The 20,316-nt window shown below is 41.4% G+C and overlaps 1 protein-coding gene across 4 annotated transcripts in view; it reads right to left on the minus strand.

The window, feature by feature from the left end:
• Nucleotides 1–2,287: 2,287 nt before the first annotated feature.
• LOC140322779 (lysophosphatidic acid receptor 6-like) overlaps nucleotides 2,288–20,316 on the minus strand; it is a 38,981-nt gene continuing 20,952 nt past the window's right edge. For 2 of the 4 annotated variants that reach the window (XM_072399381.1, XM_072399379.1), the window contains 2 exons: nucleotides 11,163–11,315; nucleotides 2,288–5,391 (listed from right to left, as the gene is read on the minus strand). In XM_072399381.1, the coding sequence (XP_072255482.1) occupies nucleotides 4,373–5,326 (954 nt within the window). In that variant the 5' untranslated portion in view covers nucleotides 5,327–5,391; nucleotides 11,163–11,315 and the 3' untranslated portion in view covers nucleotides 2,288–4,372. Of the gene's footprint in view, nucleotides 5,392–11,162; nucleotides 11,316–16,953; nucleotides 17,835–20,316 lie in introns of those variants that run through there. The other 2 variants (XM_072399380.1, XM_072399382.1) reach the window with 2 other exon arrangements.

Below are 20,316 nucleotides of genomic sequence, written 5' to 3' on the forward strand. Positions count from 1 at the left end.
TAAATTAGGTGTACAATTTGGTCCATTAAACAGATATTGGGCTTGAAAGCTTTTCAAAGACCATCATGGCAGAACCTAGGTGATCCAGCAAACTTGGAATGATTTTCATAAAAATCATTTGCTATTAGCTGGAAAGGCTGGAATGGATCAAATCCATTCCACATTTGCTGGATCCTCCAGGTTCTCCCATGATAGTCTTGATCTTCTCCAGTCTTGGACAGTATTGATAAAAAAAACAATTCTGTCTTCCACATATGTTTATATACACCTTTTTAGTCACCTATCAACCTGATTGCTATTACTTTTGCAATCTTGAGTTTAGTTGGGCTTTAAGATCCAGGTGGCCATAGGAAGCTATAGCGGAGAGCAACAAAAATCTAAGAGCATTATGGGCTACTAGAAAATATGACAATCTATTGTATATTTTTTGTTTATTTTTTACATTTTCAGTCTAAAGAACGTATAGACCATTCTGCATTAGTCCCTATAGACAGTTATACAATTACATCTATAGCGTTCTGTTTGGGAAAAGTTTGTCATCCTGCTCAGGGCTGTTTCTATGTAAAAGCATACTGCTTGCATGTGCCTGAATTTTAGGGTGCTGCATGACGTGCATTCAGGCAGGGGACAGGCAGAGCCAAAGCAGCACTCTATTGTTAGGCTTGTGGTTTGTCACAATAAAAATGTGACAAACCAGAAAGTAACACCACCATTCAGAGCCTGCGGTTCTGCGGCTTCCATTGGATTTGCAGGCCCATTGGGTATACTATAAATAAGTAAGGGCATTGGAAGTAGTGTAAAATAAATGTAAGGCATTTCCTATTTATACACCACTATAGTAAACGGATTATTTTTTACATTGTCCCCATTAGAGGAATTCCATTCTTAGGGAGTAGCTTAAACATTGTGGTATGCCAGCAACGGGGTCACCCAAACACAGAGTGTGCATCAGCAATATAACCCTGACAGCTGTTCCAATCATTTTCTTCTTCATCCAAAAAAAAGATTGGTTTTAGGTAGCTCCTCTATTATCCATGCAGGTACTTTGATAAGATTCCTGGTTTCAAATCACCAGCCCAAATACAATTGTGCTACAATATTGGCTAAATCACTGACAGGCCATGGGCACTTTTTTTTAACACCGGGAACCATTGAAATACCTTTCAGGTCTTGGAGAATCCCTGACAATATTAACAAAACTCAAAGCTCACATTACACTAGCATGGTAGTCAATGGGAATAATGCATTTTACATTACTGGTCAGTGGGAAGAATGTCACTTTTCTAGATGGCCAAAAAGATCTTTGGTGTCAGTGGTGACTGACTTGAGAGACAAAAAATGCTCATGGCTGAAGGAACCCCTAGCAACCTTTGGAGGAATCATAGGGTTCCACAGAACCCTGGTTGGGAAACACTACCATAAAAGATATATTAAACTGGGGGAAGTTGGGTCTATAGAGACTCGTATGACCCTGTTTGGTCTCTAAACAAATCCAAATGGTGGTTGTGTGCATAGGAAAACCTTCTATCTGCACAAAATGGGATACAGAAGTTGAGAAAACTTCCAATTCTCCCCACGTGAACTCCATTTTGTCCGCGTATGTTTGTACCATCTGCTTCCATAGGTTGCTATGGCTGAGAAGGGAAATGTATTTGGTTTTGGGCCAATTCTCATAGTGTTGTTTTGAATTACCCTTCTGGAAAAACGTGCATCATGAATATATACTCACCTCTCTGATGGTCCATGTAAACCCTTCTCTTGATTCCAGGCTTGTAGGCTTCAACTTTCCCTTTGGCATGTAACCCATCCATGAGTGTCTGATACCTGTGCCCCCATTCACCCTGATTTGATCGTCTGACCTTCATGCCCCTGTTGAACCCTCTAGTGGTTCAGGGGACCCGGGGGGAATCAAGGGATCCATGCAGCTGAGCCCAAAGAAAATGATCAAAGCTGTAGAACTGGTATAGGAAAGGTAGGAGAAATGGGATGCCAATGAGGTGAGTATACATCTTCTAATACTTTAATCTCCTGGTGTTTTGGCATGCTTGGAGATGGCCCAGCTAAAAGAATATGGACTCCTGACCTTCTCACCTACACTATGACCAAATGTATGTGGACAGCCCACCAAAAGACCAGACAGGGTCACTTGTACTTTGATGCCAATTTAAACCGTGGCTAAATGGCTGAAAGATTATGGACTCACAAACTTCTTTCCTACACTTTATGACCAATCTAATGTGGATATCCTACCAAAAGACCTGACAGTCACTTTGATGCCAGCTCAAACTGCAGTTTTAGGCAATGGATAGCACAAATTGCTTTATTGGTAAACACAATATAAATACTTTATACATAAATAGTAACATTTACAGAATAAAATGTGCAAATGATAAAATAAAAAAAATCCCACATGTGAGTGAAAACCGCCTGGTAAGTTGAGCTCTAGTCAAAATGATGGAATACACCAATGCCTTCTTCTTGTTTACAGTCTCCTGATTGGACAAAAAAGGAGCAATAACACAATGATGAATCATCCCCGCCACTATTTTGCAACAGTCAGCATTTTCCTTTTCAGCACATGTGCATGAAGCGGTGCTTATTATCTGTTGGTATAAATAGATGTAATACAATATGCATAGGAATACATAGCTTTAAATAATACCTGCCAGTAATTCAGCATTTGTGTAGGTTTATAAATTAACCTAAGCTGAAATATAAAAAAATATATAGCAAGTCTGTTTCCCAAGAGTCACAAAGCAACCTATTCAGGTAATGCTGCCAGAAGTAAAGCACCGAGTGTAAAGTGCAATGATGCAGAGCGACCAGTTAATGTTCACTTTTAGAAGGTCATGTTAGTGCAAGTTGTATTCTGATTATTTGCTATAGATGCTGAGCTTGCTACATGATACTTTAGTCCAGAGGAGAAGTAATGGTCTTCAAAATTGCAAATAGACAAATGGACAGCTATGTACCCAAGACATTAAAGAAACTCTGTCATGAAAAGCATTGAGGCTCACATTGTTGGCTTTTCCATCTGAGAAAACCAGTTGCCTGGCTGTTATGCTGACCCTCTTGCTCACTTTGAGCTATTGATATGAAGCTTGTAAGCAAATAATGATATCTGGGTATTCTATGCTTTTTAATATTTACATTCACCATATAGCTAAACGTTCATAATCACATGACCATCTTACCTGACCAAGGTATGTGGACAACCCCCCAAAGGTACAAGTACGTTAATGCTACAGCATACAGAAACATTTTAGACCATTGTGCACTTGCAACCTTTGGCTACAATTTGGTGAAGGTCATTTTTTACATCATGACTGTATCTAATGCAAAAAGTTTAAGGAGTTTGGTATGGCGGAACTCAAGTTGTCTGTGTAGATCCCCGACTTTAACCATCACTAATTGTAAGCCAGGACTTCTTGCCAAACATTCTAACCAAACAAAGGTTCTTTTGGCAGAATGAGCTAAAATTTCCGCAGATACACTACAACATTTTTAGGATAGCTGCAAAGGGTAGTGGAAAGGAGCAACTCCATCCTGGTGCTCTAATGAATTTTACTCCCTTAGATTTTAGAACATTTGTTAAATGGCTACATATACAATTGGTGTCAGGAATCTTCTTGATCTTTGTTAAGTATCTGGCATTAGGTATAAGGTTGCTTAGTGTAGGTTAGATTTAGGTAAAATTGAATGGGTGGATTATTTTTGATCTATAGTCACCATTTTTTGGACTTTGGGCATAAAGCCTTACTTAGGCTTGGGTCAATAATCTTAATTATAAGACAAGCCCATTTCATTGTGTCTGCACATTCTTTATATGTATACTCTTATTTTTCATTTGTAATATTTTTATTGTATGAGTTAATGGGAAATGTGTGTTTTGTGTCTTGTTTATTGCCTGCAAGAATTAAAATAAACAAATTCCCAATACCAATGAATTTGAACAGCACATGCTTATATAAATGTAAAGGCCAGACAAGTACTTTGGGCCATATAGTATACCATATACCTATACAAAATACCTATATACCTATACAAACAAATACTGAAACCAACATGTTATTATACCGACCATGTAACTGGAATCTTTGTATTGCTTAACCTTATGTGTCACTTAGGACACAATAGCTATAAAGATAAGTTCAGATATCCATCTTCAGCACTTTCCCAAAAGTAATCTTCATTTCTGAAATTTTTTTGTGACCATTTTTCCATTCGCTTTATTCATTTTCCATGTTCTTGTAAGAGAATTCTCAGAATCCAGGCAGTTAATGTGATTGTGGATCAAATTTAGGCTGAGGCTAATCTGTCCCTCTTACCTCATTTTCCTACATGTTATGTCCCTGAGCAACATGATATTATTTCACTCTTGCCCCAATGCTTTTAAGACAGGTGGTTTCTGTTTCTCAAATGACAGCTCGGAGAGCTCAAGGAATCTGGCTTTTCCCACCTTTATTTCTTCTTTCACAACATTTTTCATAGTCTCTGATGTAAAATAATATAAAAATGGGTCAAGAACTGCATTGGCGCAGGCTACTAGTAAAGTGATACTATAGGCTTTGTCCAGATAGCAGTTTTCTTCTTTTAGTTGATAGATGATCAGAACAATATGATAAGGCATAAAGCACAGCAGAAAGATAGATATGTTAGCAAACAACATACGAACAACTTTCACCTTGTTAATCATTCCTTCTTGAACCACTTGGCTTTGTGCCATTGCCTTTAACAATGCCACCGAGCTAATTGTAATGATTGTAGCCGGAAAGAGGAAACCAATCGTAAGAGATCCAAAGGTGGGGCCTTTTAAAGTAACAAAGGGTGGTTTTCCATAAAGGCAATTAGCATCACTTTTGTTGATTTTGGTACTACTTATAAAGTAAACCCCAAAACAGGCGATACCATTAATTAGCCACACACCAGTACAAATCCAAGCTGCACTCTGACGAAGACGTCGTGAACGAAGGGGATAGCAAACTGCCAGACATCTATCCAAGCTAATGCAGGTCAATAAGAAGATACTCCCATACATGTTGAGTAGGAGAAATGTACCAGCCACTCTACACACTAAAACGTCCTGCTGTGATGGAGGTTCTCTACGGGCATAACCATAGATGCGCAGAGGCAGGGTGATAACCAATAATAGGTCGGCAAAAGCCAGGTTCTTCATGTAGATAGTAACGGGCGATCGTTGTTGCGGGAGGTGGCACAAGAAATATATGGCAAGGCAGTTGACAATTAGACCCAGTACAGCGATTATTGAGTATCCACTCAGGTAGAGGACTGAATTGTCCTCTGAACAGTTGCTGTTGTTAGGCATTTGTCCCAGATGTAGTCAACTTTTCTGTCGAATGTCTCTTTGGGATATGTTCTATTTCCTCAGACCTGAAAGAAAAATCCATTAGAATACTTTGCTATGGCTGATCCTTTAATATATATCTTTAGTCCTTTTCACATTCAATTTAGAGTGTTTCCCTTGATCTTCTCAAAGTAGATGCCTTCTTGTTGTATTTAGGTAAACGTTGCCTATGCATGGCACACTCTTGTGAATAAGCAAATGAATGTTGTCAGAGTGGTTGGCTCTAGGTATTTGGTATAGAAATGAACCAAAAAGATTGGATAATGCAATGGCCATCTCATGATTATGGGTTGCTTTACATTGTAGTAGCAGCATGGGATTCTATCGCATACCTGGCTGTAGGTGGAAGTGATGAGAGGGCCTCTAGTGCAACTCTTGTGTGCATACCCCCAAAATTGGGACAAGCAAGTTATCAATGGGTAAAAAGGAACAAGCCACACCAGCAGCTGATAAGCAAAAAGAAACAATGGACAGGAGACAGTCAGGTCTCCTGTGAGTGAGCAGAAACAAGCCACGCTCGCAACTAGTAGGCAGAATTGAACTGTGGTCAGGAGACAAGCCAGGCAGCACCAGGTGGGCAAGAACAAACCATGGTTAGGAGACAAGCCAGGATGGAATCAGGTGAATAGGAACAAGTTGTGCCAAAAACGGGTAAGCAGGAACAAACTATGGTTAGGAGACATACTAGGCAGCATCGGTTGAACAAGAACAAGCCACAGTTAGAAGACTAGGCGGGTTAGAAATGGATGAGCAGGAACAAGCTGTGCCAGGAACTTGTAAGCAGAAACAAGCCATGGTTAGGAGACAATCCAGGCAGCATCAGGTAAGCAACAGCAAGCCATGGTCAAAAGACAAGCTTAGTCGGTACCAGGTAAGGAAGAACAAAGATTGGTCAGGAGATAGCCAGGTCAGTAATAGATTAACAGGAACAAACCAAGCTAGCAATTGGTAAGCAGAAACAAAACTGTGGTCAGGAGACAAATTAGGCAGTACTAGGTGGGCAAGAACAAACCACGGTCAGAAGACAAGCTTAGCCCGTACCAGGTGAGCAAGAACAAGACATGGTCAGGACACAGCCAGGTAAGGTGAACAGGAACAAGCCAAGCTAGGAACGACTAAGCAGAAACAAACTGTGGTCAGGAGATAAGTCAGGCAGTACCAAGTGGGCAACCACAGTCAGGAGACAACCTGGATTGGAAATTGGTGAGCAGGAACTACTTGGGACAGAAACTGGTAAGAAGAAACAAGCCATGGTCAGGGGACATAACAGGCAACACCAGGTGAACAAGAACAAGCCGTGGCTAAGAGACAAGCTAGGTCAGAGACAATAGAGTAGGAACTAGCCATGGTTAGGAGACAAGCCAGGCAGCAAGAGGTGAAAAAGAAAAAGTCATGGTCAGAAAACAAGTCAAGTCAGACGAGGTGAGCAAAAACAAGTCATGGTCAGGAGACAAGCCAGGCCAGCAACTGGTATGCGGGAACAGGTTTAGGTACATAGATATGCACAATTAGGAGCTAAAGACTTTGATGCTCTGATGTGTCTTTTGAATAATACAGAAAGGTGCAAAGAAAGTCAATATTGAAAGTCATAAGAATGCCAAATGGTGAATGCAAAAATGTGTTTTGTAATAGTCCATGCTTTTTATGATAACAAACACCTGTCATGTAATGTGTCACTTCCAAATACTGACCAGATACCCATGGTAATGCAGCAACCAGTCAGCTTGTCAACCGTAGGCTCCACATTGTCAGGGTTGTGTTCTTGTATCATTCGCACTATAAATCGCATATGTCATTCAGATTCACCTACATATTTGCCCAATCAAGCAACTTTTAGTTAAAACCTCTAAAGGGGAATTTGCTGTAAATGACTGGTCACCGTTCTCAGCAAACAAGACCATCCTTATTTGTCACGATTGGAGAGACAGGACCACTAGGAAGCGCTACGGCTTGCACGGAGGTGGTGTGGGCCCTGAGAAGGGCCAAGGTGCAGAGTCTAAGCAGTAACCAGGCCTTCTCCAGAGCCTCTGATGGTGAGGATGTTGCGCCGCTGGTTACTGCAAGGTGCGGTCCTTGGGCACACCAAGGTGGGCAATATGAAGCACGGTACCAAATAACAAAGCAGAAGGATAGTGGAGGAAAGCCAGGGTTGAGGCAGGCAGCAAGCAGGAGAGGTCAGGTCACACGCCAGGGGTCAATTACCAGGGATCCAGGAGATAAACACCAATGACACAGGGGCCACTGCGGACACAGGGAACACAGGAGACACTGGAAGTAACAGGAGGCACAGGGAAATTTACGGATAGACAGGAACACTGAAACAGCACAGGGAAGTTGGCTGGGAACCAACAGACTGGACAACGAGAGGTTAACACTGGAACGGGACAGAGGAAACACTGAATTAGCCAACAGGTGTTCAGGAGCTAGTTCAACAGAACTAGGGGCTCGGCACCAATGAAGACAGGTTGAACGAACATTGAGTGCAGTGTCTGAGCTAGCTAAATAGCCAGGGATGGTTAGGAGGCTATTTCCTGATTGGCCGGCTAAACTGATAAAGCTTGCTAGTGTAGGCACACCCAGAGTCAGAACTGCCCGCATGTGCAGGAGAGACGCGTCTGTGCTTTAGTGAGGAAAAGGTAAGTGTGACAATATCATCACCTCATGAAGATGATCTTTAAAGATGCTTCAGACAGCTTTACTCAAAGATATTAACTTCTACTGCCTTGATAGAACCAGGGCTGCAGAATGTTAGGCACCTGCCTCCGGCTCCAACACTGCACCCTGCAAGTGGTGATAGATTTTAGGAGGCAGTGTCCAGTTTGCTGCCATCGTACATGCAGAGCTGGTAACTGCTGATTAGGATGTAGAGTACAAGTGTGGAAGGCAGAAGCATAGTCAATCAAATCAAAGTCAGGGCAGGCGGCATTGTAGAGGCATCAGGATCAGGAAATGCACACTGGAGCCTGGAAGAACTCCTTGTTCAGGTAACATCATGTTGCCAGTCATTTCCTTTTATAGGGAAATTCATATGACAAGGGGGAACCACTTGACTAGCAGGCGACAGTCCCCAGCACCAGAGGCAGTGCCGAAGCTAAGGCAGCTCAGTTGGTGTTTACACTTCCGCCAGTCAATGGAGCCCGTCTGTAGAATATTCTGGTCTTCTAGGGCAGCGGTCGCCAAACGGTGGTCCGCCAGAAGATTTTGGTGGTCCGTGGCTCCTGCCAGTGCATCCCCAAGTGGAGTCAGGAGAAGGACCCCGCCAGGGGGACGCACTGGCCAGAGCCGAGGACCACCTTACACGTGAAAATCCCTGGCTCAGGGAAGTAGGCGGGCTGTGTTTCATGACATAACCTGCCCACTCTCCCATCGCAGGCTCAGATCTGCGATGGCAGAGTGGGTGGGGTTATGGCGTTATGAAAAACTGGCTCCCCGCACATGCGTGTCAGGAGCAGGTAAATTTAGTGGTCCGCAAGACAAAAAAGGTTGGCAGCCACTGTTCTAGGGTAAAGGGGCAGCTCTCAGGGAGTCAAATGGTTCAGACCAGAAGTAACCAGTGTAGAGGATCCCTTGGGCAGAGTTACTGCTGGTTGGACAGGAGTGCAAGGTGGGTGACACAGAAGAGGGCGAAGATCCTCTGGTCCCACAGGGATCTATGACACCCTAATCCAATGAAGTAATTGAGAGTTGTCCCCGATTCAGACAGCATTTGCAATTAGATCCAACAGATCCAAAAGACAACGATAAGATATCATCTTACTGGCTTTGCCAAATGGTAATGAAATATGGTGGCACCATCAGATGGGGAATCAATCAGCCAAATATCAAGGAATCCCTGGCAACTTTTGAAGGATCACTATGGTTCCAGGGAATGTGTTAACCTGTGGTGTAGTTTGCTGCTTCTGGGCACTAAGCACCAATTTGCTATGCACTTGGGAACAATTAACTGCATGATTTTCCAAAGAAAGTCAGAATGGGTGGGTGTTTGCTGTGGAGTTCTTGACAAACATACCTGCAAAAGGGTAAACTTAGGATTGTACTTACCTTATCCCCCATCTTCTGCATCACTAGACATGACATCACCATTCATCCTGGCAAAGTCCCATGGAACACAGCAACATCTTGTAAGAAGGCATTCTGGTCTATTACATGAGTACTTCCCATGAGATTTTGCCTGATCAGCATTCTAGAGGACTCTGGAATGCCTGGAAGGACAGTAATGTAATCCTGGCCTAGGCTGGGCAGAGTTAGGTGAGAATTTTTCTAACTTTATGCTATAGAGAAATGTTTTTCACCTATATATGGTGAGAAGGGAGCTTGGCCAGAATAAGCAAACCTTCCATCAGCATGGGGTCTGCCTTAAACCAATGTTCTTAGTATTGAACAGGTAACAAACAGTAAAAAAAATATAAATATCAAGACAAAAAAAACAAATAAGAAGCAGTACAGAACTGAATATATAGATCCTGATGATACAGAGAATACTTGTAACAATAAGAAGAAATCAGCAGTGTATCAAGTGAATGATTAGCAAGAGGAAACCACAATGTGGAGTCACCTCTTCCTTTACAGTTAAAACAGAGAATATTGACCAAGACACCTCACAGTTCCTGCCCATGGTATTCTATCTGTTTTGCAATTATACATTTAACGTCTGACTGCACCTTCAAAGTTAGCTGGAATCATGGATATCATTTTTTGAAAGCCCAGCTGAGCTTTAAATTGATGACATACTCCATAGATAAAGAACACAAAAGCTGTGCAAAGTCTTGCAGGATGCTTCATTTCAAAAACACCCACATAGTTAAAAAGCCCTTTCTCTGCCAGCAAGCTCCAGAAAAGGCCTTGCTCTTGGTGTGGAAGCAGTGGTCTCCCAGAGGAGGTCTGGCACCAACATCCCCACCTAAGTCAGAGCTGGAGAAGGAAGAATGAACACCGAACTATAGGTCTGAAAGAGGAAAGTTCCAGACCTCTCTCTCGAGACCACTGTTTACACTAAGAGAATAGGGGTCGTTTTACTGCATGCTGGCTGTCTGCAGAGCTAAAGGTCTTCAGCAGCAGGGGGTGGGCAGACCTCTATAGAGAGACCACTGTTTACACAAAGAAAGAAAAGGTCCTTCTACTGAAGGCTGCTAGGGACAGGCATTTTACCTATGCTGTAGCTGCTTTCTAAATAAACAAAATATTAATGCACTTGAGATTCATTTGGTTTTATATTTAACGTTCAGATGGGCTTTATTAAACAGAGCAGCCATGATGAAGAATGCCAAGCACCCCATGCATTTTCCACACTGCAACTTACTTCATTTCAGTGGTGCTCTCTTTAATTGAAACCTCGGCCTGAGCCACATATGGAAAGGTGGAGTAAGGGGGAGGGGCAATTACTCAGACTTACTCACTAGTTTGTTGAGCATGAGCTGTTGAGCTCTGTAGACTTTTTTTTCAAATGAGAAGCTAAGAAAAGTTTTAAAAAGGCATTAAAAAGTTTAACTGCACATAACTAAACCTAAAACCTCAACAAAGCAACCACCAGATCAAAACTCTGTACCCACAGGCTTGGGGACTTTTTTTGCCAGGCAACATATTTATCTGCCATAAATCAAATTCAAAAATGATTTTAAAAATAAAATAATAATAAAAAAATGTACGTCAAACCTCTCTATGTTCCCTTTACGTTAGAAGATTAAAGATTTATTAGATGGAAGATAAAACAGATTGGGTTATGAAATTCTGTGATGAAATTATTCTGCAGCAAGGATGTGGAAATGATAAAGTAATACATTACAACACGTGTACTCACAGGAAATATGGGGCAGGTGGTCCCTTGGTGAGTCTCTGGTTTGGAGATCATTTACAGAGTTATAGTCCAAGGTCCATTACTTTTGGGTCATTTTGGGATGCCTCCTGTGCTGGTTGGCATGGGGTAGGTGCACCTTTGTTAAATCAAGTCCAGCTAAAAGGCAAAATAGTGTTAATGAATCGAATTGTTGATAAATAAAAAGTATCTAAGGGCAGATTCAGATCTTCATTGGGATAGAGTGATCCTGCATGGCTCCGCGGGGGCTGGCACCTTTTAGTGGCTTAGTCACTCACACTGCACATTGGACAGCTGGCGGCTTCCAGTGGTTCCACTAACTGCCACTCCATTCATTCTCTATGGGGCTGTAGCAGGGAGACGTTACTTGTAGCGTCTCCCCCGAGGTATCGTTTCACAGATGTGATGAAGCGGTAACCTCATGGCCAGTGTGAATATAGTCTAAGGGTATGATCAGACTATGGAGTTTACCAATCCTAGATGCTGGCAAGTGCTGGATGCCTGGGAACAGTAACAGTTGGCAACCTCTGGACTTTTTTAGGCAGCAGTTGCCAAGCCCAGCAGAGCAATGCATTTTTCACTTTGAACACACTTGCAAAATGTGCATACAAAAGGTTAAAAACACTTCCAAACTTGGTGACAACCAATTCCTATTCAAGTGTAAACAGGTGATTGGGGCAGCAAACTGAATGCTTCAAAAAGCATCTGATAAATCCCCCACAGACCTCCCCAAAAAATGAGGGGGGAGGGGGAACACTTTGCTTTCAATTTCAAGCATGTTTTGCAAGCTGTTTTGAGTGGGTGTACTTTTTTTTATGAAGATAAAAGTCACGTCATAAAATCATGTCTTTGTATTATTGTAAAGATTTGCTTTCCTTCCTGATGCATCTTCTCTTGAAGATGAAAAGATTAAATCTGCCTAACAGTGCCCATAGCAAACATAAATAAATAAATAATAATATTAAAAAAAAGTCACATAAAGTAATACAAATGGAGGTAAAACGTAACACAACCTAAGGAGGATGTAGGAGCAGGGGGGGCTGTGTTACGAGGGTGCAGTTGTCTAGGTCCCTATAGTAACCCCCTACCCCGGTTGGTGACCCTGTCCTATAACCAGTGACTGAGAGTCAGCCCTTTACAACAAAAACCCACAATAGGCAGTAAGATTTCCATTCTCACTCCCTGTTTCTATTCTCTACAACCATCCCTCTATTTAGTTTTACATCAGCAGTCACCGCTTTCAGTAGCATGCTCACCCACACAATAAACCTTCTACAACTGCCCTGCAAAACACACAAAGAGCATCAGTCAAAAAAGCAAAAACCTAAACCAAAGAACTGACAGTATTATTCACACATACATAAAAGTCCTCCGAACTGTACTGCACATGCTGTGCTTTGATGTGCAACCCCTGTGCTAGCTGCAGCTTTACCCAGGTAGGGCTTAAAGGGGTCCTTCTGTAACAATGTACAACAGCAGTATCATTTAAATAAAATCTTTGCATTGTCTGCTGCAGCAGGAGCAAGCATTTCCTCAGTCTATCCTCCCCTGTAATATTACTGTATTGTGTAACTTTGCAGCAGTAAGAGGCATTTGTGAACAAGCCAGGAACCGCTCAGACACCAGGATTTGCATGACTGTGTCCAGAAAGCAGATGGCATCCCCAGATGATGCTATCCTGTATGCTCAAATACTGATGCCGCATGCTGGCCTCCTATGGGCTCCTGATGATACCGTCCAGGGCGAAACGCGTTGGGGTGAGCTAGAATGAGTCGACATCCTTATACTTTTGAGCACAATAGTGGGTTTTTTTTGTAATTTTAGTTTTTTATTACAGGTAAAGCAATCTGCACCATTGCAGAATTCCTCCAATATATCCAAGCTGTCTGGGATTTAGAATCATGGAACCCTGAGGTCTGGTGATTCCTGGTCACTACGGCGCTGCTACAAGAAAGTTTCACCTAGTGGCAGACAAAGCTAACAGTGGGTCTTGTGCAGAACTGGCTGTTGGATGAAAAGGGTCCAGGGCCCTGGTGCAGAACTGGCTGGGGGCCCCTGTGTGTGCCTGTTGGCTGATGAAGGTCTGGGACCCTTGTGCAGCCACATATTTTGCACCTCCCTTTGTCTGACCCTGGTCTCATGCATGTTACCCACATTTATAGAGGTGGAGGCTGCACTTGTTGGCATTTATTACTATTGCAATGCTTAAAACGGAAACATTTCAGAGCTGCTAACTTCAGAATTCTGAAGGCTGATTCCATCCTACGTACAGTAGATTGCTGAGAACTTTTCACATGTGGGGTAGGTTTTCCTCCTGTGTGCTCGCCCCCTCTCTGATCTATATATAGTTAGTGGGCATGTGTGGGAACAAGTCCCCTGCATTGTGTAAGAGGTTCCCACATTTCCATCCAAAGGTGGGACTGGGGAGATCGGTTCACCTGGATGAATGGCTGGAATACTTAGTAGATGAGCTCTGGTTCCTTAACGCATTTCAAGGCTTCATATTTGGTTTTAAGTCATTGCGAAAAACAAGTTTTCCAGCTCACTGACTTGAATCCCCACCCTGGCATTTTCTTTTCTACAGTTTGCTCAACAACTTTCTATAGTTACTCCAGCATGGGCAATGAGGTGGGACAAGTGATCAGCAAGATGAGTGCTAACGGAGCACACAATCATGATGATTATTAGCTGCAGCCCTAAATCCTGTATAATCTGCACACTTCATAATACATTAAAGGTAAATGGGTAAATTTTGTGACATTGGAGCATCTGCAAAGAATAGATATCACTAAAAAGAAAGTTCCAGGCAACTCCTGAACTCCAGGCAAACAGCTGAAATGTATATAAGATTTATACGTTTATTCAGCCTGCCCTGAGATTTATGCAAAGGGATAGATGACCACACTTTTCCGTTTAAAAAGCTAAGGTCGCCTCCCTGCCTCCAGTCTGTGATTGGACAATAATGAGCAGCAGCAGATTAATTAGATTATCTCTCTCCTCTCCTCCTCCTATCAGCTGATCCTTGCCAGCACATGTGCAAGCTGGACGCCTGATTGGAATACTGAACCTCCCCCTCCAAGGGCCTGATTTATGAAAGCTTTCCAAGGCTGAAGAGAAAACACTTTCATCAATGAAGCTGGGTGGTCCAGCAAATCTGATATGGATCAGGTCCAGGATTTAGAACATTTGCTAGAAAAGAGCAAATGACTTTGAAGAAATTAATTCCAGGTTTGCTGGATCAACCAGCTTCACTGATGAAAGTGTATCCTTTCCAGCCTTGGAAAGCTTTCATAAATCAGGCTCTATAAGTCAGAATCAAGATTTAGGTGCAGTTTGATTAAAAAAATTAATTTCATATTGTAAATTGTGCCTTAAATGCTGTTTTTTTTAATATTTCCTTGGCTTTAGTTTTAAGCTTTAGAAAATCTGACTTTTCTCCCTGCAATGATCACAGATACTTTAATGCGAACTGAAACTGAAAAAACAAAAAGTCACCAGAAGGTAGAGATTTTTAGCAAAGGAAACTTGCAAGGTCTCATTCGTACAAAAAAAGCCCTGGCTCCTGGTGGCTTTTTATTTTATCCCAATATTGCTGTGTATTGTGGAGCTCATCTCTATATGTGGCACCATTGCTTAAAGAGCCAGCTGCCGGGGACAGTGTCATGATACATCATCAATGTCCATCCAATGGCCATAAAGGATTGCTGGGGACTCCGTGGCAAAGATGGCAGCATTGTGAGATGCAGTGGTGAAAAATTTCTGGACCTGAAGAACACCTTTGGTGCAAGCAAGTATGCTGCGTTTGCTGATTATACCAGAAGCTCACCGCCCACCAACAAGTTATTGGGTACACACCAACGTATATGAGGTATAGACTATAGCCAAAAAAGTTGTGAACACCCGGCCATCACATCTATATGAGCTTGTTGGACATCCCATTTCAAAACCATGCAGTTGGCCCACCTTTGTTGGGCTATTCCAGCCTCTTCTATTCTGGGAAGCCTTTCCACAAGAATTTGGAGAATTTGCAGCCATTGGGAATGGGATTTGGCACTCATTCAGCCAGTAGAATATTTGTGTGGTCAGCTACTGATGGTTCAGAATCGGTGTTCCAGTCCATCGTAAAGGAGTTCAATAGGGTTGAGATCAGGTCTCAGTGGACGACACTCAAGTTCCTTCACATCAAACTCATCAAATTATGACTTTATGGAGCCGGCTTTGTACCCAATCATGGCGGAACATAAACAGGCCTTCCCCAAACTCTTACCACAAGGTTACAATATTCTCCCTTTGTATGCTATGGCATTACCGAAACCTTCACTGGAGACACCTGAACTCAATTCTTTAGAAGGGTCTCCTTCTACATTTTGACATTGTGTAAATGCAGAAACATCGCTTTGTTAAGTTTATAATTCATATGATTTTATATTTTATAATATATTATTTTAGGATAGTTTGGATATTTAGCAAATATTATCATAATACATGTAGACATTTTTTAGAAATTAGAAATCATACTGACCTGAGTTCTAAACTTGTTTTTTTTTTTAAATTGTTTATTTGTTTTTTAAAATATTATTCTAAGCATTGGTTGAAACATGCAAAAAAAATATGAATTTATGTATATCTATCTATATATATATTTTTTATATATATAAATCTATATATATATATATATATATGTATATATATATATATATATATATATATATATATCTGTGCGTTAAAGTACACCGGGGGGGGGGGGGGGGGGGGGGGGGGGGGTTGGTAGGAGGCATTTATAGGACTTCAACACAGGAGAAGAAAATAAAAATGTATCTGTGTCCGATTTGAAGCTCATCTTTATCTGGCATTGATAAGGTCAGTGTTGACATTTTGAAACTTGGGACACAAATAAAACATAGTTTTGTATTTATAAAGCAATGACTCTGGCATTCACCAAATATTCTCTGGTGGAGAATCAATCGCTTTAATTAAAAACCTGAGAACCCAGATGATTCTCCACCAAGGAATATTACCCAAATGCCCAATTCCTTCTCCTGTGATGGGGTTCAGCTCCAGTATATATTTTAATATAATTTTATTCTGTATATCCTCTGGATTTTCTAAACAAGAACATTTTTGATATCCAAATGTCCAGGAGTAAATCTAGAAAGAATGGGCATCCCTGACACCTCTCCTGGCTCTTTGAGATCCCAGTCTGCCCAAAATTGATGTCATGCCATATTTCCCAACTGTTTTAGGCTACCCCAGAATCTTAGGTGATCCTTGTCACATTCTACATAATAATAAACATAATAATAATAATAATAATAATATATACATTCAATGTATTACAGGTAGAGTGGAAACTCTTGATGATGAGCACAGAAGGTTTGCAGATGAAACCTGATGGGAAATCACCAAAAGAGTCCCCGAATGATGGAGAACATTATCAGGGGAATTACTTCTATAGCATCTGTCAAACGCTGAAATATAAATTTAGATGGACGGTTCCTCTAAATGAGATGGAAATAATAAGTAATAAAAGACAAGCAGATGGAAATAAAATAGAGATAAGGGAATGGAGATCAGGACAACCACCAGTCAATAGAGATGCAGACTTGAGTAATTTCGAGGTTTCTGCACACGTTGCATTGTTCTCCAGCTCTACAAAACAATGTGCAAGTCCAAAGAAAGCAAAAAGCGGGTCACAATGGCTCAGGAAGAACATCTGGCCTGGCAAGCAGTGACAGTTCTGCAAAGGATAGAGCCTCAGCCCCGACATATTACTCACCCAGCCTGTGTGATGTATCTGGTAGCTCAGATAGAGAAACAGAGTTTTCACTGGTAGTGTTACAGAACTTCCTGTCGAAGTGTTGTGCGTCTGTACAATTGCAGTGTACATTGATAGGTATGTCTGTGACATCTAAAAAACACACGCTCTGACACCTTGGCAATATTTAAAAATGAAGTTTAATTTGCTTATATTTTGCCTTTCCTGGTTCTTCACTTCCTCATCATCATTGTGCTTATATTTGATTACATACTTTATTTATTACCTATGGAGTCATCACTGGGTCACTATGATTCTCTGTGCAATACAAGCTGATAGGAGGGGATGGCAGAGTGCTGTACGTAGCTTCCCGAAAACATTACAGCATCCTGGTCTAGCACTCCTTTCAAGAGACTTCAGCCCTGGTGGAAGCAGTGGGGTTGCTAGTTATGCAAATATTGTAATGCCTTGATAAGTGGATGCCATCTGACATTTGCATTTGAGTAGTTGCATGCAGCCCACCCTAGATAACATGCACATGTGATACTGATCCTCTACGATTGCATGGTCTGAAATCCACTGAGAGCAAAAGGATGAGCCAGGACTGTCAGGTTGGGAAGGAAAGAGCTAGATGATGTTGGACATCTTCCACCAATGAAATAAGGTGTGCTCTATATGACTTGCTGCAGGTTCTGGTGCACTATGTGGGAAGCTCACAGTGTGCAATGAAATCAGCAATCTCAATCCAGGAGAGGAGAGGAGCCAGTACAACAATACAAGACTAAAGGTAAGACTGGAGGGCAGATTGCCTTGATTCCTGCATTACTGATCAGCCCATTGACTTCTGACCTCCCCCTCCCTGGTGTTCTCACCCAGAGCAGTCATCTGAAGAACAGAAGTTCCCAATCAAATTTTAATTGATAAGGCAATCAAATGTTGATCATGAGTTCCTCTTTTATATATTTAAAGAATTAAGGAAATCTAATCTAATGTCTAATCCAGTGTCTCTCTATATTTTTACCATGGGGCTAACTTCAAGGAATCCCTTCTATAATTATTATATCCAAAGCTCACAATATATTAGTGTGATGGTCAGTAGGATGAATGTCTGCTGGCTAGTGCTGCTGGCTAGTGAGAAGAATGTCACCCTTACAGATAGCCAAAAAGATCATGGGTGTCAGGTAAACTGACCTGAGAGGAAATTGCTCATTGTTCAAGGAACTCCTAGTAACCTCTGGACGAACCTCCGGGCTCCCCTGGTTGAGAAACACTGGTGTAACCCAATAAAATTTTCAACAAGTGTATGACCAACTTACCCCAATCTCTAACAATACACCTACTCCTAACAATGAACCCTCTCCACCTCCAAGATAAACCCTAATTGTATAACCGAACCTTTAGAATAAGCACTTATCCTCCCCCAACCCAAGGCTAGCCCCAACTCACCACAAAGGAATACAACATTGGCAGCAACATTCCTCCCACCCCATTAAGTAAGCTTCCAATGCTCATGACGGGGATGATTTACTAAAGGAATATGGGTTGTTCACATAGCAAAGTGAAATATCCCCTTACAAAGGATACACTCAGTAAATGAGATGAAACTCTGCTGACTTCAACCATCCAATCATATGCAGGAATAAAAACCTCACAATTCAACTTGTTAACTTCCCTAGCGGTAACCCCGAGTGTGACTCGGGGTAAAAAAAAGTTGCTGAAAGCGGTAACCCCGAGTCACACTCGGGGTAGGTAAACCTATGGGAAGGTTAGTAAATACAGCGCCTACCTGATCTGCCGGCGTCCTGCGGCGTCCATCGCCGCGATCTTTGTGTTCTTTCTTCTTCCTCCGGCCGGCTACTGCACCAGATGAGTCATCGGGGAGTTCCCGTTGACGTTGGTGCGTGTGTACGTTGCCGGTAAGGCGGGGTGGGAAATTCAAAATTTTTTTTGTATTCAATACAAAATAACTATATTGAATGCAATACATTGGATTTATCTGTGTAAAATCAGTACATTGTTTTCAAGAACATTTATTTTACAGTATATATATTAGTATGAGTATTTGTATTTTTTTTATTTTTTTTTACAAAATATATTGATTTTTTAATTTATTCAATTTATTTTTTTTACATGATTTTGTGTTTCAAACTTTATTATATTCATGCTATTATAATATACTGTCAAATAAATTTTCATGACATACAATGTACCGCTTTTAGACATATAAAACCAGAAAGAAATGAACTGCTAGGGAGGTTAAGTAAACAGACTAAAATTCTTTCGGAAGTCCCCCCCATAGCCTAGGTAGGTATGGAAAAGACAGAATACTGCCTCTTTACTTATTTTTCATCCAGGCTTCCTCCCAACAGGAATCCATTGATCCCAAAAATTTGTTGTTTAATTATTATTATTACTAAACAGTATTTATATAGCGCCAATATATTAAGCAGCGCTAAGTTGTCCCCAAATAGTTACATAGGTACATAGTAAGTCAGGTTAACAAAAAAGACTCAAAAGTCCATCAACATCAACCACTAGGGAAATAAACATATCTCATTGTTGGTCCAGAGGAAGGCAAAAAAAACCTCGCTACAATTTGCTCCAACAGGGGAAAAAAATTCCTTCCTGATTCCATGAGGCAATCGGATATTTCCTGGATCAGCAGTCTCTGTTATCTTTACGTTAAAGCTCCTAGAAAGCTTCTGTGCTTCCAGAAATCATCCAGCTTTTTCTTAAAACAATCTATAGTAGTTGCTGAAGGTGCTACCAAAAATGATTTTTCTGGCTGAAGTTCATCTTTGTTGTGGAATGGAAACAGTAATTGAATGACAATAAAGTTTGTTAAAGCACTGTGTATCAGAAATGTTTTTAGGTGTCAATACATCTTCCATCTTCAACACATTCACTATCTAAGCACAGTTTTCATAACCGAAAAGAGACAAGGTCAGAGTGGTCACCACCAACTAACCAAAGTTACAAAATATATATTGTTTAAACGTATTTATCTCACTAGTAACAAAACTATGCAGACTCTTCTTTGTTCTTAAGAATGTTACCTGTTAACATCATCCACACAACTGTGCACTGTGGTACCAGATATACATTGGAGGATGTCTGCTCAGATACAGATAATAATATGGTGATGTTAGCACACCTAAAATTGTTCTGACTATGTGTGACCTGTGTAATGTATGTGTTCTGTGTGCGACCTGTTTGATGTGTGTGTTCTGACTGTGTGTGAACTGTGTGATGTATGTGTTCTGTGTGCGACCTGTGTGATGTATGTGTTCTGTGTGTGACCTGTGTGATGTATGTGTTCTGTGTGTGACCTGTGTGATGTATGTGTTCTGTGTGTGACCTGTGTGATGTGTGTGCTCTAAATGT

The sequence above is a fragment of the Pyxicephalus adspersus genome, chromosome 2 (genome assembly GCF_032062135.1).
Source record: "Pyxicephalus adspersus chromosome 2, UCB_Pads_2.0, whole genome shotgun sequence".
NCBI lineage: Eukaryota > Metazoa > Chordata > Amphibia > Anura > Pyxicephalidae > Pyxicephalus > Pyxicephalus adspersus.